The following is a 27,972-nucleotide window of genomic DNA, read 5'->3' on the forward strand; positions in this document are numbered from 1 at the left end:
ACAGTCCATCACAGGTTGAGTCCATCAACACACGAAATAACGGTATTTGTTTAGAGTTGCCTCCCCTAACACGTTCTTTCGTGCCAGAGAAATGTGTTCAAAATGAAAATGGCGTCTAAAAACGAAGTTGTAAGGATAACATTCAAAGAATTACACGAAATCGTTCAAAATTCACCCAAAGGTGAGATTATGTGTATTTGTTTACGAGTACCCCGAACCAAGTTATGGTTACAATACTTTTACTTTTATGGGTACGACGAGAAAGCGGACACGAAATTTGACACTTACAGTTAGAAGTTCATCAAAATTCCTAATTTTGATTCCTTGTTGGTATTGATTAGACAGTACTTGTATGTCCAATATTCTCAACAGTTTTGCAAGCATTTGTAACACATTGATAGAGATTAATATTGATTAGTTAAATGCTTTCAGATTCAGTTGACTGTAAATATATACACCTGAGAAACTTTAGAACCACCAGTAGTCTGGTGCATTGATCACATTTCTATTCCTGTCTTTCCCTTCTCTGATCCAGTATCCTGTTTATGGGAATGTAAATGTTCGTGTTCAATCAGGAAATAAAAATCCCAATGATATTTATCCAGATCGTTTAATGTGATGTCATTTTATAAGCTAATTAATGTCACTTTCAAGTTATCAAAGAACAAACGAACACATTAATTATAATAACACTTCCTTGGTAAAGTACAGATTCTAGTACATTTTTTGATTGAGTCCCATCCTGGCACCATATCACCAGCACACAAAGTCAGTGGTCTAACCCACTCAGGCAATATACACTTATCAGAGGGGTACACAAAGTACAACATCCAGACTACTAGCTGTCAGACTTTCATTTTGTGGAAGTCTCGCTGGCTGAGTGGGTTAGATAGCTGACTTTGTGTGCTAGCGATTGGGTACATGCCATTGGACGTGCAGTGTAGCCTCCATTTTTAATATTTATGTGTATATGACACAAAGATTTGAGATTTGAGATTTGTTTCTATGTCATTAGGGTAATCATTAGCTATTGATTTGTAAACATCAATTTGAGGTGGCAAACAAGTGAATAGTGTGATTAAATTTGAACAGGGTTAGACACAGCTGCGAGTCTGTTAGTCTGAGACTAGTGCAAAAACAGCTAGTACAAAATGAGCTATGGCCTAGTCGGGTATGATGACCCTTGATTGAATCAAACTTACAAGGACTTCCAACTTGCCCAAGCCTACCCACAGTTTATATTACATCTTTACTGGTGAACAGCTACTGACTTCAAAGTTCAAATTAATGCAAGATTTCTGCAATTTCTGTCGGACACAGGCAAAAAGAGCGTGATCCTGATTACTGATTAGTGATGGGAATTGGCCTTTAATTTTGTATTGAATAAAGATTAAGGTATTGTAATACATACTACAATTTTTTGCGTGTGTTCTTTCATCCGCAATTTGTTGTACACCTGAATGAAAACAACTTTCTCTTCACATTATTGACAACTTCGTATTTTGTTGGATGTTCCTATGGTCACAACACATACATAGTAAATACATTATATGCAGAAAACTGTTTGCAAATAGTTTCCCTTTTTTGATGGCAGGAAACAGTTGCTAATTTCAATTCAACTTGTCCTTTAGGTAAAATTTTCTGCATGATGACGATATGTATAATTTGAAAAGCGCAATGTTGTTTATTGTCTATTTTCACTGTCCCAAGAATTGCAGTTTCTTCAAGATGTAAATTAGTTCTTGTCATGTTTTCAAAATGTTATCAGGTTAGTATGAATAAAATAAAATATCAACATTAGTGAAATTGTTTGTTTATCTCTATTGCAGGAGAGCAACCCGAGAAGTCTTCAGATATTCAGAAAAAAGCTCAAGCTCGACGACGCCCTCCAATACAATTATATCAGCCAGGTGTCTCTCGGTTGAGTAAAACAAAAATATCCAAAGAACTTGCCAACCAGGAAAGAAAAAACAGTGTCTCCGATGGAGAGAACTGGGATTTAGATTTAGAGCAGCAGGACACAGAGGAAAGTGGTAGAGGCAGCAAGGAGAGCAGTGTTGAACCTGAGGTCAATGGGGTCACACCTGGAGGTCATGCAGATGCAGAAGCATCCAATCAAAATGGGACAGAAGTAGGTGAAGGTGGTTCTCAAAAGCGAACTCCTAAGAAGTCCTATAAAAGGATGGATAATCGCAGAAGAGGGAAAAGACCTGATATTCAGATATACGTTCCAAAGGGACGTTTGATGGAACAGGACACTAGAAGGGGAGATGGTTGCAATAGTCCTGATTCGGTTTCACAGCCTGAGTATGAATCAGAAAGTCCATATTCCACCCTAGGTAGAAGCTCAGAAAGAGGTTATCAGAGTCACAGAAGAGGATCAGATGTTACTAGTCCCACCTCCCCATTACCCCCTAGTCCCAGGTCTCCCTCCCAAAGGAAAGTAGACCTTCGTTTTGGTTTACGCAACATGCAAGTGACTGTTGTTAATGAGCCAGGTGAGGAAGATAAACCCGTTGAAATGTCTAGAGAATCTGGGAAGGAGAATGTGAAAGAAAGTTATAAAGATAACATTGCGAGAGAACGGGCTAAAGAGAGACAAGAACTTCTGAGCACTCTGAGAGCTGCTCGAGCTAATTCTGAAACTTTAGACTCGCCAGAGCTTTCACGAAGACTTAACAAACCGTCAAGGTTGTCTCTATCCAGGCAGAACTCACTTGCAGATACTCAGTCTGAAAATGAAAACTATCCTGACACAAATGACAGTGAAATGAAGGAAAATGTGTACAAATCCAGAACATCGCGATCTCGGGGTGGGGGGAAGAGGGGAGGCAAACGTCACTCGTTCTCGGCAATGCGCAGGCAGAGAACTGGCAGCTTCAGTAGTGACGTGAGTGCCAGCAGTGATGTAAGTCTGGAGGAGGAGTTCCAACAGGAGCCGAAACCACTGGACTGGGTGCAGGAGATGGAGCAGGAGTTGGCCAGGCAGGTGCAGGATGAAGCCCAGAGACTCAATGACTACCTCGAGAGTTGTGTCGCGGGTTACCCAGGAGATATGGATCAGGCAGCACCTCCAGAACCCAAACCCAAATATGAAAAAGCCCATCCTGAAAAAGCATCCATTGCAAAGGACATGATACGATCTCAGGAATTCCGTGGCCGCAGGAAGGAGAGGAGACGTAGGCCTTCAGGAACGGAGAGTCGAGAGTCAAGTGTTCACAGTAATTATCAGGATGAAGATCCCTGGGCGCCACGGATCAGACCAGCACGGCGTCATAAAAAACGGCATTCATCAGCTGGATCAAGAGGGAAGAAGGATAAGATGGATAATTTTAGTGATGTTGGGACCGATGGAAGCAGGAGAAGGAGGCATGACAGTCATGGCGGCAGCTCGAAGGAAGGGGGGAGGAGAGATTTCTATGAAAGGAGGCATAATTCACATGAGCTTGACATTGGGTCAAAGCGGGAGGGATTTAGGCGGGGCAGGCATGACAGCTATGGTGAATCTCCCAGAGACAATGTTAATATCAAGGTTACTTTGGATAGGAATCAGAGACAAGTTAAAGTGTCTGGTGAGCAGACTCGATCCGAGTCCGACATGTCCAGTTCTCAACATGCACATTCTGGTGGACTGCTCCATCTCCCAGGGCATCAGGCCAAGCAGCAAGAACATTATCAGGAAGAGCAAACAGATGCTGGCATGATGGCAAGTCATCATATGAAGAACAGAGACCAGACTCAGGATCAAAGCAGGAAAATGCTTTTTGATCCAAGGAATCCAAACAAGCCAATTGTAATCACCAACTCAAAAATCAAAGGTCCGGATAAACGTGAGATGGCTTCATCACCACAGGAATCAAATCGCAGCACCCCACCAACTACTATGCCTCAGCAGCATCCACCCCCACAACCACCCCAGCCCCACCCTCAACAGTACTATCAAGACTACCGTCAGGGATTCACTTACCCAGAGATGCCGTACCCTGGCCCAGCATATGGCGGCATGCCACCACACCCGGCAGCTATGTTTGGTTACCCTCAGTTTCCATTCAAAGAGTGTGGCCTCTACACTGATGACACCTACACTAGAGACCCCTATTATCATGGGTGGGTAGTCTATGCTAGAACCCATCTGAGGAAGCTTGTAAGAGCTGCCTTGATGATCATACCACAACGGTGTGGGACGTTGCTTATATTTGTCATATCAATCAATGGTTTGTCTGGTCCAGACTTGATTATTTACAGCCTGTCGTGATATTGCTGAAATATTGCAGACTGTGGCATTAAGCAAGAAACAAACTACAATCTATACATGAAAATTTTATGAATTAAAATTAGAAGTGTAACACCTTCAAATCCTCTATACACACATGTACACAAATTACGATAGTGATGAATGTTAATTGAACTGATTGGGGACAGGTAGAATCTATTCCATGGTATAGCATCCAGTGTCTGTCCAGAACCCTCTGTAACACTTTGTCCAGACCATAAATTAAACAAGTATTGATGAAAGATGATTCAGAGTAAAAACTATTCAAAATGGTTTATATTAAGTAGGTCAAAAGTCATCTGGTCTGGCTAGAATTAGTGGGAGACATTCGGGACTATAGGCCAGACTATATTTATGCACAGTAACTGTTTTGCCTTGCTTTAGAACTTGACCTAGAGTTTAATTAAGTTCTGTAACCATATAGAAGGTATAAGCAACTTAGTTAATGTGGCATTAGCATGATCTTTCATTATGTAATTAGTGAAGGAATGCTATGTTTATCTGAAGATATATGCTTGACGCACACTCGATTGAAACAAATGATATAGGAAGAAAAGGCAATTATCCTTTAATATATTCCTTAAACATTTAGATTTTTAGTATTTTACTAGTCCACAAAGATGATCTGTTACAGACTTGCCCTCTACCTTATTGTGTGTGGGGGTGGCCCAGTCATCTGAGGTCCTGCGATTGTGCAGAGTTGCGTCCCTTGGGCATACCAGAAACCTATGATTGTGGGTTCGAATCCCGGTTCGCCCTAATTATGTTTCTAGGTTTGTCAGCACCATTCCCGTGCTCGTGGGTTTCACCCAAGTGGTAAACGTCTGAGACCTGCATCACTTCGGGCTTTCCTCCCACATTAAGCTGACATGCCGTGATATAACTGGAATACTGTTAAAAGCGGCGTAAAACCCAACTCACTCACTCACTCACTCACTCACTCTACCTAATGGTAAAAGAGGTAGTTCACAAGGAAGTGTCACTAGTTCTTCCTGCATATTACTAGTCTCAGACAAGAAAAGAGTAAATATTGTGACATTTCCTATACATGATACAGATACATAACAGCAGGGAATTAATTCTTGTGAATTTCACCCAAATGTTATATGTTATGGTTATATGACATTAAATATGATGTGTGTCTCAAAATGTTACCTCCAGTGGCTACGATCCTGACCAGGTAATTGGAGGCCGGTCGAAGTCCCAATGTCGAGCCATGTCCGAGCAGCTACTCCGTGATACCCAGCCACTGGACAATCAACTCAACAACCTCCTGTCTCGCAGAATCTCGGGTGATGATGGGTGGAGGAGAATCACCAAACTCAGGTACAGATAACAGAGAATCTCCCCGTATTTACTCACAAATTATCATTCACATTGTGTTTTGATAGTTTTCTTTTCAGTTTTTGGTATGTTTTTACTCCCTTGGGTCCAGGTTATTGAGTATTTTTACACCAATGATTAGACTTTTAATGACTCATCACACATTCCACGGCAACCTACACGAAAGCCTTCCTTACCAGAGTATCCTTAATGGCTCCGCTGGACTATCCTTAAGGCCTAATTCTTCGCTGGATTGCTTCCTCCTGTGTCATCCAATCTACATGAGACTAGAGCTGTCCCCTCTACCATGGCAACTGCACCCTATCTGCCATTGTGGATGTTGTCGATCCAGTCTTAGCATGCCTCAATTCCGCGGCGGGGCATGGGTGGCCCAGTCGTCTAAGGTGCCGCGATTCGCTGTGCAGAGTTGCGTCCCTTTAACATTCAAGAAACCTACAATTGTGGGTTCGAATCCTGACGATTATGTTTCTAGGTTTGTCAGCACCATACCTGTGCTCGTGGGTTTCACCGAAGTGGTAAACATCTGAGACCTGCATCACTTCGGGCTTTCCTCCCACATTAAGCTGACATGCCGTGATATAACTGGTATATTGTTAAAAGCGGTTAAACCCAACTCACTCACTCATTCACTCAATTCCGCAGCCATCCATCGAACTGATTGCCTGGAGTCCCTTTCCGGATTGGTTATAAGTTGTACGCTAAATAGATCTCTATTCAAAGTTACGCAGACGTTTCTGTAACACATGTTATACCCAATTTCATGATGTTTCATCCGACTAGCTTGAAAGGGTCTTATCGCCTGTTGTGTTGTTTTACCCACTCACACGCACAGGATTACAGTGCATGAGCCAGTTATACAATGGTAATGATAGGATGTGTTCGGGTGAAATGTTTTTAGAAGCTGGAAACTTTGTTCAAGCACGTTTCCACATAAGGATAGAAAGAAGAAGGAAGAAATGCATAGTGTGAGATAGGCTATGTATATTGATATACAACTTAATGTATAATTTACAAAAATTCTAAGACTGTGTAACTGCATATAGTACCCAAGTTTAACAAAAAAAAAGCATTAAGAAACATAGTTGAACTTTGCATATGTGATAATTTAACTTCATTACTGCATCTGACATTGTGGGATTACAATGTTTCAGGGATGAACTACGTAGTCGTTACGAGCAGGTTATTTTCCTGGATGCGGATGTCTCCAACAAGCATGGTGTAGAGCAGCTGCTGTGGAAGTCTGTGTACTACCAGGTGATCGAGGTGTTCCGGCGTCACCTGGGGGAGGATGAAGAGGGGGACTTCAAGGACAAACTCCATACTGTCCTCAATGAAGTAAGACATGTTTGATGCTGATAGGCAATGTTTTTGCATATAATGCGGGGGGATATAGCGATCAGCCAGTCTGTCTGTCCGTCCGTAATCATTTCCTTTTCCGGGGCAGAATTCCAAAACCATTCAGTGTATTTGATCGAAACTTGGCAAATCTATCAAGGACATACTGAAGTGGTGCCTTTGGATATTTTGGGATTTTTCTAATTTTTATTTTTTTTAAATTTTTATAGAATGAAGTTGGACATAGACTCAATTGGGGATGGGGTTTGTTTCCGGGGCAGAATTCGAAAACCATTCAGTGTATTTGATCGAAACTTGGCAAATCTATCAGGCACATACTGAAGTGGTGCCTTTTGATAAAAATAGATTTACGAATTTTTATTTTTTACAATTTTTATGGAAAGAAGTTGGACTTAGACTCCATTGGGGAACGGGTTCATTTCCGGGCCAGAATTCGAAAACCATTCAGTGGGTAAACAATGTATGCTTCTTAAAGAACATTCAACTGTTGACTCATTACATAGAGAATTGCACATTTACTAGTGGTTACTTTACAGACAGCTGCCGGGGAGATATGTCATCTTTCTGATGACTCTTGTTAGTCATTAGGAGGATAAGGCCTCATCTGTAGCAGCATTGAAATCTGTTGATGCAAGTTAAAGTATTAATCCATGACAGTAGGGTATGATGACATACTAGCTCAGCCAGGGCTTGTTCCATGAAGCTTTCTTAGGGCTTGTTTTCCTGCCTTATTTTTTAACTTGAAATATCCTACTTGAGCATGTCAACTTGACTTCAGAATGCTTCATCCATTAATCTTACAAGATCTGTCTCACTGATACATCTGTCTCCCTTATATTATCATTGATATTTTGTTCCACAGGGTACCGAGTTTTTCCAGAACCTTCTTCAGAAGCTGCAGTCTACATACAGTTTCAACATTGATGTGTTCTTGGACGTGAACAACCCTCCTGGCGACAACATCAGTCGATCGGTCAAACTGGCCCTCCTCAGCGTCCAGAGGACCTACATCTTCCTGGGAGACATTGCCCGATATCGGGAACAGGCTAATGAAACCACAAACTACGGGAGAGCTCGAAAGTGAGTCATTCTTATTGTACTCAGTAATGTCAACCAGTCTTTTAGTACTTTCAAAATGGAACTGCAGTATCACTGGCATCATCAATATTCCAGCTATATCATGTCGGTCTGTGAATAATCAAACCTGGACCAGACGATTCAGTGATTGGCATAATAATCTGCATGTTTAGGATGCTTTGACATGCATCAATCAAGTCAGCGAGCCTGACCACCCAATCCTGTTACCTGTCTCTTACGACAAGCATTGGGTTTACCAAAAGTGAAAAACACATTTTCAGGAGTCATTGACTTCTTTTTGTATATATTTTAGCTAAAATTGAAAAATAAGATATTTTTTCATTGTTAGTTTGTTCTTTCACTTTAAGTTGTTTTGATGGATGGATTTATTTCACATATAATATAATGAGGGACAAATATCTACATCTGTGTTCTTTTCTTATTTTTCAGTTGGTACATGAAAGCACAACAGATTGCTCCTAAAAATGGAAGACCTTATAATCAACTTGCAATTCTAGCCATGTATACGGTAAGGGTGCAGTGACTCTCTGTCGGTGCTTTCAGCTGCTTATTTTGTATGGATAGATTTGAGATTAGAATGTAATTAATGTACAAACAGTTTTCATTCATCTTGAATACTTCACAGGTTTGTATACACAATGTTACTCCAAAAAGTTTGAATATGTGCAGTCGCCATTTTAACCAAAGACACAAGAAATGGGCTTCACACATTGTACCCATGTCGGGAATCGAACCCGGGTCTTCAGCGTGATGAGCGAATTGGTGTTGCCTTGTGGCTGCCTGCTCTTTGATTTGATTGAATGTCAGGCAGTGGTAGGGTTTATACAGAATTCATGCACAGAGTGGGGTTCATTTGACTTTCCATAAGTTATAAACATCCTCATATTTTTTAAATGTTTTATTTCAAAAGATGATTGAATTTATATTTTTAGGAACCCAGAAACCAATCTCATTGAAATCAGATCATTTATTCCAACAACAATACCTCTCTGTATGAAAATCTAAGGGCACCTCCAAAGGAGGTCTCCTGAACATTCCAATTGGCCAATCAGTGTCTTCTCCAATCAAGGATTTTTGTTATTCGTGTGGGTTTTCATTTGTGCAAATCAGAATTTCAGAATCATGATGTGAAAACATGAAGTTGAATTGTTTTTGAAAGCTGACATCTGATTGGCTTAATAACCCCCGCATCCTTCATTCATGGCCAGTCAAAGTTCGCTCAGGATTAATCTGACGCGACCTATGGAGGTGTCGTCAGAACTTCATGCAGAAAGTATCATATCCGAGTAATAGATCTGGGCCCACTTGCACAAAACGATCTTAACGTTAAGACTACCTTAAGCCTATGTTAAAGTATGGTAGTTAAGATCATCTTAGCGCTAAGATCGCTTTGTGCAAGTGGGCCCAGATTTATATGATTGCCAAGAAACCACATAGCCCAAAAGGTTAAAACTGTGTAGGATTTGTAGCTGAACAAAGTAAAGTGTTACTCTGACTTAGACTTATATTTCCTGTATGTTTTTCAGAGGAGGAAGCTTGATGCTGTGTACTACTACATGAGGAGTCTGGCCGCCAGCAACCCCTTCCTCACAGCGAGGGAGAGTCTCATGTCAGTCTTTGAAGATGTCAGGAAAAAGGTGATGCCTGTTGCGTTGTGTTATTTCAGGGGCACAGTTTGTTGAGTGTCAATTAGTTGATAAACTTTGTATTTCAGATTAAGAGTGTGTTATGGTTTCCATGCATCAAAATGAAACATGTCTTGTTAGGAAACATATTCTATCATCAAAGGGAAATGATTAATTAATTTCAAAATGTCATCCCATTTTGTCACTTCTATTGTCAAAACTTCATAGGTTTCTTTTAAACGATGTTTCTCCGTGACTAAATAAGACCATTTTGCAGAATAGTTGCAATTTTTAACCAACTGATCATGACAGGACCTGTATCCACGGAAAGTGCTCTGGTTACATCATACAATAGCAGTATTTCTCATGCAGCCTGTGCTATAGCATAGTGTCTCTCTGCTCTCCTCATTGGTTCAATAGGGGCGATCGGGTAGCCTTGTGGTTAAAGCGTTCACTCATCACCCCCGAAGACCCAGGTTCGATTCCCGACATGGGTACAATGTGTGAAGCCCATTTCTGGTGTCCCCCGCCGTGATATTGCTGGAATATTGCTAAAAGCTTCAATATGAGGCAGAACAAAGTTCATGCATGGAGTATAAGTCTTTTTAGTCTTTCCTTCCATTAGCTGACTTATAAATACAACTTGGTTGTATGTACTCAGGGGTGATGGAGATACGTTGTACATACAAACTGGTAAAGTATTGACGATGTGTAATTTCTAGTTACAGCAATCGTGACATAAAAAGAATCACAACTTTATATTTTTTTAAAGAGATGAATCAAACTTATTCGGGACGCATAGAGATATACTATATATGTTTTGCATTTATGAAGGTGTATACATTAAAAGCAGATTTCCTGAAAGTGTATACACTATGTTTTCAATGTATTCCTCTATAAATTCAAAAACATATTGATATTGTCAATTCTTATAACTCATAAATCGTAACTTCACTGACTGCTTATTTAATCACTGACACAAACAACAAAGACAGCATTACGAAATCAGTGACCTTTTTCAGCAACACAAGCCTTGCCAACTCTATTATCAGCCAATCATGAAACAGCAGCCGGTTGTGGGGTTGTGATTATTTTATTTATTTTATGGAAACCTAACTGCAAATAAATTGCTTGGTTAGCTAATCAAATGCCACGCAATGTCTCTAAACCATATTTTATAAATATACAGGTTTCATGGTTATTCTAATCCCTGATAGATAAAGCCGGTGTAAGAGACTGTTTATGTGTTATTGTGACAGGCTGAAGCTACAGAACAGAAGAGATTGGCCGACAAGGAAAAACTGAAGAAGTTGAAACAGAGGCGACAGCAAGACGGCCCCCGGGTTGAGATCTGGGTGTCTCATGATGGCAAGAGTGTGGAGGATAAGGTTGATGAGACGCATGAAGAAGACCTCACTAATCTTTCTGCTATAGAGGTAAAATATCAGGGTTGCGATTTGTCATTGATGTTTGGTCATGGTGGGTTTGTTCCAATCGATCAGTCATTGATAATAATTAAGCTCCCTGTAAGTGGGGCAATCTCATTAAAATCAGACCTCAGTTCTCGCTACCGCTAAACAAAGATCTGAGGACATCCCATCAGGGGTCACGTCAGAACGACCTTTCATCCGACCAATCAGAACATCGCTTACAGATTATGAAAGTGACAGTCGGAATGTGATTGCTGATCATGCAGCCTCGAAAACTTTAACTCCGAACGATAGTTACGGGTTTAACGACTGTATCCATACAATCTAGACCATCTATCAGCCATTACAGAATGTTCTTTTGTTCAGGTTTCAAATTTGTAATCGAGAATTTGTCAAAATATGTTTTTGAAGCGTAGTCGCCAAATTTGAAATTAGTGCCGTAAAGCACAAGAAAGCTGCCTTCTGATTGGTCATTCCATTGGTCGGTCAAAGTTCGCACAAGGTCGGTCTGACGTGACCCGTAATGGGATGTCCTCAGATCTTTGTTTAGCAGTAGCGAGAATTAAGATCTGATTTTAATGAGATTGGTAAGAGAGGCTGCGTAATGTGTCTGCTCCAATTTCAGCTCCATTTGGTTTTCTCAGCCATGTGCTAATTTATATTTCCTGTATACACCTGGGTAATTTTTCTGCCATGCGATTGGATTACCTTGAAGGTTAAGGTCTCTTAGTATGAACTTTCCATAAAGAAAATATGCACATGAAAACTTGTAAGTGTTTATGAATGGATTTGTATAAAACTTATTATACATGATCTCCAAGGCTGGGTTTGATTGTGGGGTCAAGGTCTATGGAGGTCAAAATATGAAACATTGTTCAGATTGACTCTCCATAATTAATTCAGTGCCTGACATATGTCATGGTTGTGCAAAATGTCAAGGTCAGTTTATTGGTCATTCAATCCTGTAATGACATGTCAATAATTTTATTCGGAAAGCAAAAATAGCTTGAGTATTGATGATTGCAGTTATACAAAACTTACACATGATCTCTTAGACAGGGTGATTAGAGGTCATATTATGGAGCATGGTTCATAATTCATGAAATGTCAGATTAATTCATGGAATGTCAAAGGTTTTTGCAATCAGATAACTCAACACGTATTATATGTCATGCTTGTGTCCAATGTCAAGGTCACTTTGAAGGTCATACACTCATTGTTAGTATGTTTGTAGTGGGGCGGTCGGGTAGCATGGTGGTTAAAGCGTTTGCTCGTCACGCCGAAGACCCGGGTTCAATTCCCGACATGGGTACGTGTGAAGCCCATTTCTGCTGTCCCCACCGTGATATTGGTGGACTATTGCTAAAAGCGGCGTAAAACCATATTCACTCACTCACTCTTATTTGTAGTTTGCCACAAGTTTTGCTCTTGCGTGTGATTGAAGGTCAAGGTAACTCAGTGGGAAATAGATGTCCCAAAAAACTTGTGTATACACAATATTCTTTAGCATTTTTGATTGGAAATTGGAAACTTCATGGTTGAGATTGCAGGGCAAGGTTATTGAAACAGAAGTGCTTATAACTTTATTATTGAGACAAAGACTTTTCAGTTTCAAAGTTTTACTGCATTGAACATGTGTAAGGTCAAGTGTCACTTCATATGCTAGAATCAAAATGGTTCCTGATGCATGTATCTGTATGCATTCAGGAAAAGCTTGTGATGGGTCATGCTAACACTTTCTACATGTCATAGTTTGCTGTTTTAGTTGTTTGCATTAACTATACATGCCCACCTGTATAAAAATCTCACATATGAACACTTCTAAGATGGGCTGTGACAAAATATATATTGAAAAACATACCTGCTCTTTCTCCTTTTGATGATGAATAAGAAATTGAAAAACTTCCCACCAACTTTTTACCTGAGAAGTGTTTTCAATTATATCTCATTTTATTTTTCAGCTCAACAAGCGGTTTGTGCTTAATTTCCTTAATGTTCATGGGAAACTCTTCACTAAGATAGGGTAAGTTCTTCTGGGAACCTCATAAAGGATTTGCAACTGACAATGTGATTTAGTGGTGTAATCTAAATTATACATACTGCAAAGATGCTGTCAAGAGGTTCAGGTCATATATATTCAAATTCATACAACAGAGACCACCTCTGGGGTCTAGTGGTAGAGGGGGCACGGGTGGCCCATTCGTCTAAGGCGCCGCGATTTGCTGTGCAGAGTTACGTCCCTTGGGCGTGCCAGAAACCTATGATTGTGGGTTCGAATCCCGGTTCGCCCCAATTATGTTTCTAGGTTGTCAGCACCATGCCCGTGCTAATGGGTTTCACCAAAGTGGTAAACGTCTGAGACCTGCATCACTTCGGGCTTTCCTCCCACATTAAGCTGACACGCCGTGATATAACTGGAATAATGTTAAAAGCGGCGTTAAACCCAACTCACTCACTCACTCACTCACTCACTCACTCACTCACTCACTCACTCACTCACTCACTCACTCACTCACTCACTCAACCTAGTGGTAGAGCGTCTGCCCCGAGAGCAGGAGGTCGGGTTTCAATCCCTGGCTGCGTCATACCTAAAGATGTTTAAAGATGGTACTTGTTTTTACCCTGCCTGGTCCTCAGCATTACAGGGCTAAAACAAGGACTGATCGGCTTGGAGACAGTATACTGTGTATGAGTTGGGTATACATGTTAAACTGCAACTTGGTATCTCAGTAGGCTAACACTAGAAAATCTGTATAAGTACAATAATCTTGAACGCGTCATTAAACCCAAGTTCACTTCACTTCAAACAACAAATGAATGAATTCCCATTTTACTCATGAAAAAAGTGATCGTGTTTTGTACTACACCTTTTTTTTAAAAATGACATTGCTACATTATCCAAGGGGATTTCCGGGTAAGAATATATCATATAGGTAGGTACCCAGGAAGCTATGCTTGTCATAAGAAGTGACTACCGGTAAATGGATCAGGTGGTCAGACTCTATGACTTGGTTGATTGCATGTCATTGTATCATCGATGCTGATGACGTCAGTGACCGGATTGTCTGCTTCAGACTTGATTATTTAAAGACTGACGTCATATAACTGGAAGATTGCTGAGTGTGATGCGAAACAACAAACAAACAAGCATTACTATATTCTACCCTCATTTAACTTCACCGTGATTAATGCACATTGGAAATTGCTAAATGCTGTTTCTTTCTTCCAACTGCTCATTATTCTACGCTCCACCTTTTATTATTTGTTTACTTGTAAAGGTTTTGCTCATTGCTCACACGATCAACCACCATTTTATATCATCCATGCTCTGTTACTTCATGAGCCATGGCATAGTATTGCTGTTTCTGTAAACACATTCTTTCACTCACTGAGGGGCGGTCGGGTAGCCTAGTGGTTAAAGCGTTCACTCGTCACGCCGAAGACCCGGGTTCGATTCCCGACATGGGTACAATGTGTGAAGCCCATTTTTGGTGTCCCCCGCCCTGATATTGCTGGAATATTGTTACAAGCGGCGTAAAACCATACTCACTCACTCACTCACTCAAGCTGGGTTAGGCCATTGTTTGTGTCTTTGGTTAAAATGGCAACTGCAAATATTCAAACTTTTTGGAGTAACATTGTGTATGCAAACCTGTGAAGTATTCATGATGACTGAAAACTGTTTGTACATTAATTACATTCTAATCTCAAATCTATCCAAATGAGGGGCAGTCGGGTAGCCTAGTGGTTAAAGCGTTCGCTCGTCACGCCGCAGACCCGGGTTCGATTCCCAACATTGGTACAATGTGTGAAGCCCATTTCTGGTGTCCCCCGCCGTGATGTTGCTGGAATATTGCTAAAAGCGGCGTAAAATCAAACTCACTGACACTGACTATCCATATGAAATAAGCACTGGTTGTGTTTACAGTATGGAGACATTCCCGGAAGGCAGCTGCCTGATGTTGCGAGAGTTTGAAGCTCTCCTGCAGAACTCCCCGGTTGTCATCAGCAGCAACAGGCTGATACAGCTGATGGCCATCAATATGTTTGCTGTGGAAAACACAGCTCTTAAGGGTAGGCTGAACTGCAGTTGGTGGGATATTGAAGATGAATTATGTGTGTTTGGGACAGCTCTTAAATTTATTAAAGCAAATATGACATCAAACTATGATATTATTCACTCACTACTGTATAATGTTATTTGAAATTGTAATTGCTATGTACACACAAAATAAGTTGCCAATAAAAAAAAAGGACCCGTGAAGATTCCGGCTTAGAATAGGTCTTCAGCAACCTATTCTACGTGCCGTAAAAAGGCAACTATGCTTGTCGTAAAAGGCGAAAGACTAAAAGACTAATGAGATCGGGTGGTCAGGCTCGCTGACTTGGTTGATACAGGACATCGATCCCAATTGCGTAGATCGATGCTCATGATGTCAATCACTGGATTGTCTGGTCCAGACTTGATTATTTTACAGACCGCCGTCATATAGCTGGAATATTGCTGAGTGCGGCGTTAAACAACAAACAAACAAACAAACAAACAAACAGCCAATCAAAAAGGTTACTTGTTTCTACTTAGAATATTTAGGAAGAATCTTTTTGTTGTTTTCTGTACTATTGCTGACTGTGGTGTTAACTAGGGGTGACTATTGGTCTGAAAATCACTATTGCGATAACTATCGATATTGAAAGAAACTATTGCAATAACTATTGATATTGCAAGCAACTATTGCGATAAATATCTGTATCATTTTAGATGGTTTTTAGAGTTGAATTAAACCTTGGAACTGAAGTTTCCTTTGAATGTGTTAACCATAACAACAAATAAAAAGTAAAGTTTGAGATATGACTGATTTGTTTTTTCTTTACCCTAATAATTTAAGAAAAAGAAACTTCCACATTACCATGTGTAAATTACTACCACTCCTGATCAAAAGAAGGAACAAATTTGAACAGCATTGCATGTATTTTATTGAAACTGTAAAACCATGGTAAAAATACAATCAGAACTATCGATATTCCTAACTGAAATCGATACTATTGATCGGAAACTGATTTAACAATCGATTTATTGACTTTAAGTGCTTAACAATAGCAATATATCGATATTTCGATTTATTGTGACACCCCTAGTGTTAACCTATACTCAACCACTTGGTAATTGTTTTGGCCAAGAATGTAATATGGCTGACACTCTTCTTCCATTCCCAGATGAAAGTCTTGGAGAGACGTGCCGGTCACTGCTTCAGGAACATGCTGTCCAGCTGGGTCTGGACATGTTTGGGCTGCTGATCAAGAACTGTTCCGATCTCCTGACCTCCCACCTCAGGTCCACAGACTACCCCGCCCAGCTGCTAAATGAGGACCTGCACCAGCTTGTCCCTGGTGTCAAGTCCTGGTCTGACTGGATGATGTGTCATCCTGCTCTGTGGAACCCCCCTCCATCACTCCGGCCTCCAGACCTCGGGTACGTCCCAGACAAGCAACCAGCTTGTGCTATGGCAGTAGTGGCCCTGTCAGTTAGGAGATGGGAGAAATGGGGTTTAGCATCGCTGGCTTTTGAAACTGCCAGTCCCAGTGGACTGGCAACTCTAAAAATTACCAGTCCCCTCAAATTAGAAGCTGTAGTTTCAATGAAGACAGTTTTCTTAAATGAATTTCTTTTATCATTTTAATGTGATATTTGGGACAGTTCTAGTACTTTTATCAAGTCACTAATCAACAATCAGCAGCTCAGTTGACATTTGAAAGGCTGACCCTACGTCACACAAACACAAAACAGGGGTGAAACTGATCGTAACTCCCATGCTTTCATATAGACTGGCAGTTGTTGCACTAATACGATTGCTTTGTTTCATGTGGTCCTGAGGGGCGGTCGGGTAGCCTAGTGGTTAAAGTGTTCGCTCGTCACGCCGAAGACCCTATTTGATTCCCGACATTGGTGCAATGTGTGAAACCCATTTCTGGTGTCCCCCCGCCGGGATATTGCTAGAATATTGCTAAAAGCAGCATAAAACCATACTCACTCACTCACTCACTCACTTACTCGCTCGCTCGCTCACTCACTCATGGAGTCCTGACTGCTTCATGCTTTGTACAGCGATGATGTTGGTCATGGGATCACCCACTGGTTTGCCTTCCAGGGCCCAGTGACACCACAGATCTCTATGATATATCTGACAACCTCATTCACTGAGAGATTTCTGTGTGATTTTGCTCTTTTCTGGTTTGTTCTAGGCTTGACATTGATGTGTGGAAGGGGATGTCGGACCTGTGTAACGTGCTCACAGGGCTGGACACGTCACATGTCAAAATCTACAGAGACAGGCGGGAAAGTAAGTCGGGGTCACTGTTTGATAGAATTGGCTAGACCAACTTTTAACATATTTTCTAGGAATGTAAGTTTAGATAATAAGATATTAATAAAGGTTTACACTTATCCTATCTCACACTATGCTTGACCTAGTTTCCAGCTGCTAAAAACAATTCCCCAGAACACATCCCAGCATCACCATGGTCACGCACAGAACAACTGGGTCATGCACATAGTCCCCTGCATAGCGACCCTACACATTCTGGTCACATGTCTATCTCTGCCACATCATTCTCTTAAGCATTGCCACAGTGGAGACGTATTTGTCAGTCTAGATTTCCGATATACTATTTCCGCCTCAGATCCACATGTGCATTGCTGTGATTGTCGCGGCAGGTGCAGCCTTGACGCACGCTGTTCCAAATGTAAACACCTTTCTTGTCTACTTACACAAGTGTGATCGGTGCGAAATGGACCTGATGGAAAAGAAAGAAAATCCAAGGCTTCGCCATCACCTACAGTTGAGTCTACTGTCTCCACAAAGAAGACCAGCAAAACATCTGTTCCCGTGCTGTTCCTATGGAATCCTCTTTGCCTGTGCTCTCCGTGGCAGAAGACACTGTCTCTGACAGTTTTTTAACGGATGAAGTTGCAGCTAAGTCAGGGACTTCTTCTACGCCAACGACATCGGTTGCAGGGTCCTTTCCATCGCTCCCTCCATTGCTACTACGTCTACTGCTGATCCTTCTACCGCCCACTCGCAGGTTGTCTTGCTCTCGGACGATTGTTCCTCCTCTCCTACAGGCGTACATGATCGAACCTCGACGGCGCCGACCCAGCTTTAGTCCTTAATTGGATCGCCAGCAGCTCCAACTTAGTTGCAGCACTTCGAATGAGGATCAGTCCCTTCAGCAAGCTCTTTCCACATTATTCTTCCTCATCGACCGGTACTGTTTGATGTCTCTACCAACCTTGATTCGGCCTTCGCGTCATTCCATCTCCAGTCTCAACAGTTTATATTGGAGGAGGATGCGACCCACATTATGTCTTCGACTGTTGATGGGGATATCTCCACACTCTGACTCAAGCGTTCCTTTACTGCTTCTACAGTGGATGATGGGGAATTGATGCGTCTTGATTCAACGATTCGACAAATGCTCCTTTTGATTTCCACCATCCTGTCCGTGACAGAGGCCCTTTCATCTTCACTGTCTCACAAATCTCAAGATGTTCATGGTTCAGTCCTCCTGATCCGAGACAATTTTACTGTGATCCTCGACCTCATCTCTCAGCATGCAGGTTCTGTCACGTCCCTCCCTGTAGGGGAGTTCTCCAGCATTGTCACGTTCCAACATAAGATCAAAGAAGAATGCATAGTGTGAGATAGGATCAATAGATAAATATACAATTTATGGGAAAATTTCTAATAATGGTAGTAGTAGTAGTATTAGTAGTCAGTAAATTAAGGATATATTGAAGTTTCAAGTCATGATAGTACTGTGGTTTGTGGTAGTCATTTTGTTGTCTTTTGAAATGATGTTGAAAGATAAATCAGCGCTATAGTAGGGGGTTGAAATTAGCGCATTATAAATTATTTCATCACAGTATTTATGATTTTTACAAGCAGCATGAAATGCTTATATATGGCTTATGTGCCTTTATCATGAGTATTGATGATCGCTTCAGGCTGTGAACCCATCGTCCTGAGTGAGGATGCGATGATGGCTGGCTTCATCCCAATGTTGAGTTCACTGGTGGAGAGCTGCTACATACATGCAACCACAGATAAGGTAGGCTGCCTGTAGGACATAGTGTACAAGTAACATGATGTTTGTCAGTGCAGGACACCATACCCACCCTGTTGCTTTAAAAGCCGACTAATTTGTGGATCAAGGATGCCGTTGTATAAACGATCTTAGCGCTAAGGTGATCGTAACTCCCATACCTTTACATAGACTTATGACTGTCATAATGCTAAGGTTGTTTTGTACAATGGCATCCAGGTGCTTACAATGAGCAATGATGAGTGACCTAGCTCATTATCAATCAGTCAGTCATTCTATTTTGGTAATAAGGCCTTAGGCCCTGATACAGTTGATAACAAATATTATATGAACATTGAGTACTACAGGATGTGAAGTTAGTTACAGTGTGACCAGGCTCATTGTTAGCTTACCCAATAACATTATTCTTACAATGAAGCATTGGCTTGTTTGTTCAAGACTGAAAAACTTTACAGGCTGTGTGATATGACTGAGAAATTTGCATCTGAAAACAACAGGTTACCTTACCATAGACCCGTGAATATTCCGGGATAGAATAGGTCTTCTGCACCCCATGCTTGCCGTAAAAGGTGACTATGCTTGTCGTAAAAGGCGACTAACGGGATCGGGTGGTCAGGCTCACTGACTTGATTGATGCATGTCATCGATCCCAATTGCGTGGATCGATGATCATGATATTAATCACTGGATTGTCTGGTCCAGACTTGATTATTTACAGGCCGCAGTCATATAGCTGGAATATTGCTGAGTGCGGCGTTAAACAACAAATCAAACCAAAACCAAAAACCTTACCATTAAATATCAACAAAAATGACTTGACTTTAAGTCTACAATTATAGTCTGGCCATCTTCTAAAGCCACTCATTTCTACTTCTATTCATCTGACATCTGAGGTAACAATTGAGAGGTAACATTTTGAAGGAGTATGAAAATATGACAAATAATATTTTGTAATTGAGATACCGATGGCAATAATTAATGCAGGTATTACAGGTAACATGGTTTTGTTTTTACCCGTACCATTATATATTTCCAGGAAGTTGCCAAGGATTGCCTAAGACTAGAAAAGCTCCGCCTGTTTGGAGAATACCTATGTGGTATTGAGCCACCCATGCTCTCCTACAATGTTGAAACAAAGCTGTACTTCTCAGTTGCCTTGGCTACCTCAATCAGCGAAGAAAAAGACAGAAAAAGAGGCACTAATTCCTCAGACGTAAGTGTAGTGGGCCATTTACATTCTCCATATTCACATTCCATCCAGCGTTTCATATTTTTCGATGTTTATGTGAGATGCGTCGGTACAAATTATGGATGATATTTTGGTGATTTTGGTATCACTTACATCTATCAATCAGTAAAAGCTGAGCTGAAGAATTTTGCGATTAGATCAAGTTGAGTGCATTTATTTTCTTGATCCAACTCCCTAGAGTGTGTCTTGAATATGCATTCCTGTGGACAAGGTGGTACATAGCTGTTCTTTGAATAAGACAGTGCACTTGTGGCAGTAATTGATGGATCATGTGTATGAAATGCCTGGGGGTTATAGGTCGACGATGTACTGAACCTCGCCTCTTGTGGGTTCAATCCCCAGGTTCACACTGATGATGTTTCTTGCTGTCAGCTTCATACCCATGGGTTTCACCAAAGTGGTACATGTCCAAGTCCTGCATCACTTCAGGCATTCCTCCCACATCAAGTAGGGACGGTCGGGTAGCCCAGTGGTTAAAGCGTTCGCTCGTCACGCCGAAGACCCGGGTTCGATTCCCGACATGGATACAATGTGTGAAGCCTATTTCTGGTGTCCCCCTCTGTGATATTGCTGGAATATTGCTAAAAGCGGCGTAAAACCATATTCACTCACACACTCACTCACCTACCCACATCAAGTAGACAGGTTGCGATAGAACCAAAGTGGTACATGTCTAAGTCCTGCATCACTTCCGGCATTCTTCCCACATCAAGTTGACACGTTGTGATAGAACTAAAATATTCTTCAAAGCAGCATTAAACCAAACTTACACATTTTAAAGACTTTGTTGTTCTCAGTCCATTATGACTGACCCGTGAAGATCATGGGTAGAATAGGTCTTCAGCAACCCATGCTTGCCGTAAAAGACGACTTACGGAATCGGGTGGTCAGGCTCACTGACTTGGTTGATGCATGTCATCATATCCCAATTGCATGGGTCGATGCTCATGATGTCAATCACTGGATTGTCTGTTCCAGACTTGATTATTTACAGTCTGCCGTCATATAGCTGGAATATTGCGGTGTTAAACAACAACCAAACCAAACCAAACCAAACCTTTCTGACTCTATCCATTTATATTTTTCATTTCATAAAATAGGCAACCTCATTAAATAGGTCCACAGCACTCTATTGCTTATAGAAAGAAAAGTCTGTGCCTAAAGTTTTTGAGTCTTCAAGCCCAACTTTGCTCCAAAGCATCATTTTCAGATTTTAGTGTTATATATACCATTATTAGCTGAGCTGTCTAGACAGAACAGAAGTTTACAAGACCATGTTTTTGGACTAGTGGCTTAAGTCTCCGACTAAAGAGGTGACTAACTAGGGTTGATGTGTGTCATCGTACCCTGATGACATGGGATGCTGCGCAGACTAGATTATGTACAGGCTGCAGGAACATAGTTGGAATATTGCTGACTGTGGCCCAAAACAACAATGCAATACTACCCGGTACAATGCTCTCTTCAAGGGGGTTTGTCTTTGCTTTCTATAAACAAAAAATCAATCAAAAGATTTTAGATATCACCTTCAAATACACAGTTAAGAAATCATCACAAAATGCAACCTAATCTGAAGACTAGTTCGAAAACAATGCCTCACTTTGAACATTTTATCATAGTAATATTTCATAAATGTTTTATCAGAGTTTATTTTTTTCAGTCTGATGATGTGATAATTGAGAGTGAAGATGAGGCTGATGTTGAGAGTGGTGAGGAGGATCATGTCCGCCATCTGAAGGCCCGGAGGCAAGAGCTGCAGAAGAAGAAGGATGAACAGACCAGGCACCAGGAGAACGTCCAGGTAGGGATGCATCTTAACTGACCCGTGAAGATCCGGGGTAGAATAGGTCTTCAGCAACCCAGGCTTGCCGTTAAAGGCGACTATGCTTGTCGTAAAAGGCGACCAACAGGATCGGGTCGTCAGGCTCGCTGACTTGGTTGATACATGTCATCGATCCCAATTGCGTGGATCGATGCTCATGATATTAATCACTGGATTGTCTGGTCCAGACTCGATTATTTACAGACCACCGTCATATAGCTTGAATATTGCTGAGTGCGGCGTAAAACAATAAACAAACCAAAACATCTTAACTTATGTAGTCTCATGTACTCTTATGGCGCACCATTGGCAGGGGATATGAGTATTTCATGCTTGTTATTCCTTGGTTTGTCTGCAGAGGTTATGCAGACACACCATACTGCTCCAAGTGGCACTAATAAATACTCACTGATCATATTTGAATCTATGACCATAATTAAATACATGGACATATTAAACGTGTTTAACACCTGCTTTTCAGGCAATACTTGATGAGAATCGTCATCGTCGAATTGAACTTGAAATCCATCCTATCTTCCTCATCCCGGACACCAACTGCTTCATCGACCATCTGCCAGGACTGAAAAGAATCCTCAACTCCCACAAATACACCCTGGTTGTCCCCCTCGTTGGTGAGTGCAAGTTTAACAAGGTTGAATCGTCACCAGTGATTGTGTTGATTCACTGCTGATTGCATACAGCCAATTGTCAGTGACACTTGACACTGGAGATTTCTCAGTTCACTATACATGTCACTAATTAGTGGTAGATGTGCTTGTCGGTGATCAGATATCAGTTTGCTATATATGTGAGTTTACTGTAGAGAGTTTGTTATGAACGTAAATTTTTTATGATAATGTATAGGAGATAAATCAGGGATTTTTTAACAGTTCGTTGTATTCATTTGTTCGCTCTATCTGTGTTCGTTATATCCGTGTTCTACTGTATATGTATTTGAGAAGGGTGTAGCCATTGTATAGAAGCAAAATAGCTTATTGGTTTAATATCCCCCACCCAACAAAGTTGGCCGGGGATATAGAAACGGGCTCCATCCGTCATGTTTCGTTTCCGGAGCATAACTCATAAACTGTTCAATATTTTTTCATCAAACTTTGCAGGTCTGTCAGGTAAATGCTGAACTGGTGCCTTTTGCTATGTAAAAAATTTAGATTTTTTTTTTTTTTTTCCATGGCAGCAAGATGGACTTAGGTTCCAAACTCTTCTTTGTTTTACAATTTCTATGACAAGTTCCACCTCGGTTAAAAAAGGTTAGGGTTTGTTTAGATTTAATCATGTCATAAATTCTGCAACAGGGGCGGGGGATATAGCCACGTTAGTGGCAAACTCTTGTGTATTTTAGGGAGGTGACAGCATTTATTTAGTAGAAGTAAAATAGGTCATCCATAATATGTTTCCGTTTTTCTTGTTTAAAGTCATCAATGAGCTAGACGGCCTAGCCAAAGGAAGCCGTGAAGGCCAGTATGAGACAGCTGAGCATGCTGGGATAGTCAAGTCAAGGTCTCAGCAAGCCATCATTTTCCTTGAGGAGGAATTCGAAAGGAAGAATTCCCATATACGAGCTCAGACTTCCAAAGGTTCCATATTGGAGACAATATCATTCAGGAGTGAAGAGACAGATGCGACAGTATGTATTGGCTGTTTCTTTTAAGGGATTATGTGATAGTTGCCTGTACATGGTTACCTGTACATACACTATTCCTATACAACTGGGAATGCCTGATAGCATAAGAACTTCCTTCCCACTGTCTTTCTATACCCCTGACCTAAGTGTTTGCGACCGCCTCCGTGGTCTAATGGTAGAGCGTCCGCCCGTCCCCCGTCAGGGGTTCGATCCCCGGCCATGTCATACCAAAAGACGTTAAAAGATAGTACTTGTTAGTTACCCTGTCTGGCGCTCGGCATTAAGAGGCTAAAACCAGGGCTGGTCAGCTCGGAGTCAGTATATTGTGTCTGACTGGGGTATTCATGTTAAACTGCAGCATGGTATCTCAGTGAGCTAGCACTATAAATTGGCATCAGTCCGGACTAGTACAAGCAGCCACACAAACACACGTACATGCACGTCGCTATATAAGTGCAATAATCTTGGACGTGACGTTAAACCCCATTTTATCTCACCTCACCTCACCTAAAAGTGTTTGCTAAACACGTTTAATAACTATTGCTTTTTCCATACACCTTTTTTTTCTTCATTTTTTAACTTTGAATATTTTACTTTAACAATTGTGCGAGCTATAACTTGAAAACTACTTCATGGATTCTTTTTCAATTGGGGGTACTGTTGTTTTAAATATTTGGGTTTTTTTCTGAAAAAATACATCTATTTTACTTTTTTTTTTTGCTTACTATTTTTTTACTCAACATTTGTACAACCTATAACTTAAAAACTACTTCAAGGATTCTTTTCCAATTGGGGGTACAGTTTCTATACCAATAGGAGAGGTACAGTGCAAAGTTTGTTTTATATATGTGGATTTTCTTTTCTTTTGTTTTGAACTTAGAAATCCATGTATGTTGGAGTCAAAGCTGTGGGTATTAGTGAGTCATGCTCACTTTTTGTCACTCATGTCAACATTTTTCAATGATGAATCTGGTGATTAGGAGTTCTGTTGACTGATCTTCATTCAAGATGTTGAAACCATTGTTATTTCCAGGGCAACAATGATGACTTGATCTTGTCCTGCTGTCTTCATTATTGTAAAGATAAGGCCAGAGACTTCATGCCAAAGAGTAGAGGTAAGTCACATAGTGTATCTCATTCAATAAATGACAGTATTGAAATTATGGTTTGTTTTCTTTCTTTGCTAAGTGATCATGATAGAGACCACAAAAACCCAATTATCAATAATATCATTAACAAACTTGACCTGGCAGAACAAATTTTCCTTTCATATCCAAAAGAAAAAGGGGGCAGTCAGGTAGCCTAGTTTTAAAGCTTTCGCTTGTCACGCCAAAGACCCAGGTTCGATTCCCGACATGGGTACAATGTGTGAAGCCCATTTCTGGTGTCCCCCGCCGTGATATTGCTGGAATATTGCTAAAAGTGGCGTAAAACCATACTCACTCACTCCAATCTAGGTTTGTCAGCACCACATCCTTTATTATGGTGATCACGTAAATTACTAAATTGGTAAACATCCAGATCTGCATCACCTTGGACCTTCTTCACACAACAAGCTGGCATGGCATTATAGAACTGAAATACCAAACTCATAGATAGATAGATAGATAGATAGATAGATAGATAGATAGATTCTCATGTTAATCTTTCATTTCTTTCAGATGCGTCAGTCAGACTGTATCGGGATGTAGTACTTCTGACAGATGACAGGAACTTGTGTCTCAAGGCGCATACATCGAATGTCCCTGTCAAAGATGTGACATCCTTCAAAAGGTGGAGTAACATTACGTGATCAGTGGAAGATTTAGCTGGTCTAAATCTCATCTCTGCATCATGTCGGGAGCCACATCACCCGAAAAGATGGCGACCCGTCGCCCGACCCGACCTGACCTGACCTGACCTGACCTGACCTCTTCATGGCCAGTCTGTGCCTTCGTCCCTCGCTGTGTGTTATCGTTAGCTAGCAGAAGGCTGCGTACATGCGTGATATCCTCTTGTCAAAAGTGGGTACAGAATCCAACCCCTCTGTGGAAGCAGGGTCTAGCCGACATTAGTTCACGTTCATGACAAGTTCCATTCACTTTGTGCTTTAGGTTCAAGAGTTTGCCAAGTTTGAAGTCTGCCAAATTAGATTTTTGTACCTGCCGAAGCATGTGGATTAATTCCTCACAGTGAAAACATGTTTCCTGCATGTTTACCATAATGAAATTTGTTAACCATGTTTTTTTACAATGCTGATTGAATTCCAAATGGATTGTAGCTTATATGTTTGAGGATTTGTGCCAATAGATTCAGCTTGATGCTGATCAAGGTTGTAATCGACATTTACCTCTAAACACTCAATGCGACATAATCTTGAAATACAGACATAACATCAGTCATAGTTCAAGTAAAACGGATGAAATGAAAAGTTTTAAGTTGTTTTCAAATGATATGTAATATTGCTTGTATTAATACTTCAAGAGTAGTTTATGAGCATATTTGCATTGTCTATTATCAACTTCTGACGTGGATTGATGTGATTCGTAAGGCATAAACATTTGTTATGTTGCTGTTTACCCAAGTCACCCTAACTTATTGACCCAAATAGTTTCATTGACATTCCTATTAATACATGACAAATTAGACTGTTCAACACAGTTCACCTCAATGTTTGAGAAGAACATTACAAAATCTGTATAAAAAACTGGAACTAAATTTTTGTGATAATTTTTCAAATAATTCTTATTTTGATCCAAAATCCAAAATACCAAAAGCTATGTAATCAGAATTGTAACTTTAGCAGGGTGCAACATGGCACTCGTCCGTTAGCCTGAGTCGGTTTGATCTATCCAGTGATATCTAGTAGATCTAGTAATATTTCAGGCTTTGTAGGGGTGTCTTCATTCGGGCTAGTAAATGGTTGCATCCCAGTTTAGGTTTCCTCTCAATACTGAGACATTGCCTACAAAAACAAGCTGTTATGTAATGTGATAGGTACATCTGTGATCTCATCAAGTGTGTTCAGGGCCATTTACTTAACATGCTTTAGGGAGTCTTAATAAAATGTACAATTTGACATGTAAAGTTAAGAGAATATCAAAATTAAGGGTGATATATGCGAGAACCCAAATGTTACAGTATGTTCCGAGATGTGTGTTCAAAGGGGTGGAGTTACTAATCCTAGTCCGCTGTTGTCGATCCGCTTTCAGAGTATTTGTTGCACCTCATGGCTCTTTACTGTAACTGTTATTAATTGCTGGTGGGGAAGTATTGTTATGTCTTATATCAAACCAAAGACCCAGGTTCCATTGCCTTATGGGTACAATGTGTGCTGCCTAGTCCTAGTGATATGGCTGGAATACTGCCATCATCAGCATAAACAACTCTCACTAATTTATGGGATGAACCATGGTTAATATACCCCCCAAATAATCTGAAATTATACTTGCATGCAGCCTATGAAAGCCTTATGCAAATATGTCTTTCCCCTTCTTATCCTTTTGGTCAACATAGACACTACCGAGGGCCGTCATACCTGTAACCATCCCTATGATCAAGAAAAATGGATATATTTTTGTGATTTTTTCTAATTTGGCAATACAGTTTCTCAGTGGAAGCTCTCATTCAGTTTGTTGGTTGAGTGGTCAAGGATTTCTGGGGAAATACTCGATCAATAGAGTACAGAATGTTCTCTAGCGGTCATAGTCAATGCCCCTGGACAGGTCTGAATGTATACAGTACTCCCCTGGTATGTCTTCTCAGACTCAGTAATTAGATCCCTAGCTGGGGAAGTATTTTTGCCACAGTGATTGAAATATACTGTATACACTTACCTCAATCTCATCTAAAAATAACATCTGATGCTCCAGTATGATTCCTCCTTGAAAACCTGACCAACCCTCTGTCCATAGGTTACATGAGGCATCTAAATTCTTGGTACAAGCGGGGCGGTCGGGTAGCCTAGTGGTTAAAGCGTTCGCTCGTCTCGCCGAAGACCCGGGTTCAATTCCCGACATGGGTACAATGTGTGAAGCCCATTTCTGGTGTCTCC

General features: G+C 40.8%; 1 protein-coding gene across 1 annotated transcript; it reads left to right on the forward strand.

Annotated features, from left to right (window-relative positions):
- Positions 1-96: 96 nt before the first annotated feature.
- Positions 97-27,969, forward strand: LOC139456294 (telomerase-binding protein EST1A-like). The gene is made up of 19 exons (XM_071237919.1): positions 97-181; positions 1,830-4,107; positions 5,435-5,599; positions 6,769-6,952; positions 7,836-8,053; positions 8,501-8,579; positions 9,598-9,708; positions 10,956-11,132; positions 13,088-13,149; positions 15,055-15,200; positions 16,341-16,596; positions 17,367-17,464; positions 19,129-19,232; positions 20,263-20,439; positions 22,136-22,276; positions 22,779-22,929; positions 23,731-23,942; positions 24,973-25,054; positions 25,601-27,969. Exons 1-19 carry the CDS (start codon positions 103-105, stop codon positions 25,729-25,731), a joined length of 4,851 nt encoding a protein of 1,616 aa, XP_071094020.1. The 5' UTR covers positions 97-102; the 3' UTR covers positions 25,732-27,969.
- Positions 27,970-27,972: the final 3 nt, after the last annotated feature.

The sequence above is a fragment of the Haliotis cracherodii genome, unplaced genomic scaffold (assembly GCF_022045235.1).
Source record: "Haliotis cracherodii isolate W230 unplaced genomic scaffold, xgHalCrac1.p SCAF_11, whole genome shotgun sequence".
Lineage (NCBI taxonomy): Eukaryota > Metazoa > Mollusca > Gastropoda > Lepetellida > Haliotidae > Haliotis > Haliotis cracherodii.

Excerpts from the sequence above, each read along its gene's own strand:
- LOC139456294 (XM_071237919.1), top strand. The coding sequence starts at position 103 with ATGAAAATGGCGTCTAAAAACGAAGTTGTAAGGATAACATTCAAAGAA. Across the intron at positions 8,054-8,500 it reads AACTACGGGAGAGCTCGAAA|TTGGTACATGAAAGCACAAC; the intron begins GTGAGTCATTCT and ends CTTATTTTTCAG. Across the intron at positions 11,133-13,087 it reads CTAATCTTTCTGCTATAGAG|CTCAACAAGCGGTTTGTGCT; the intron begins GTAAAATATCAG and ends TTTATTTTTCAG.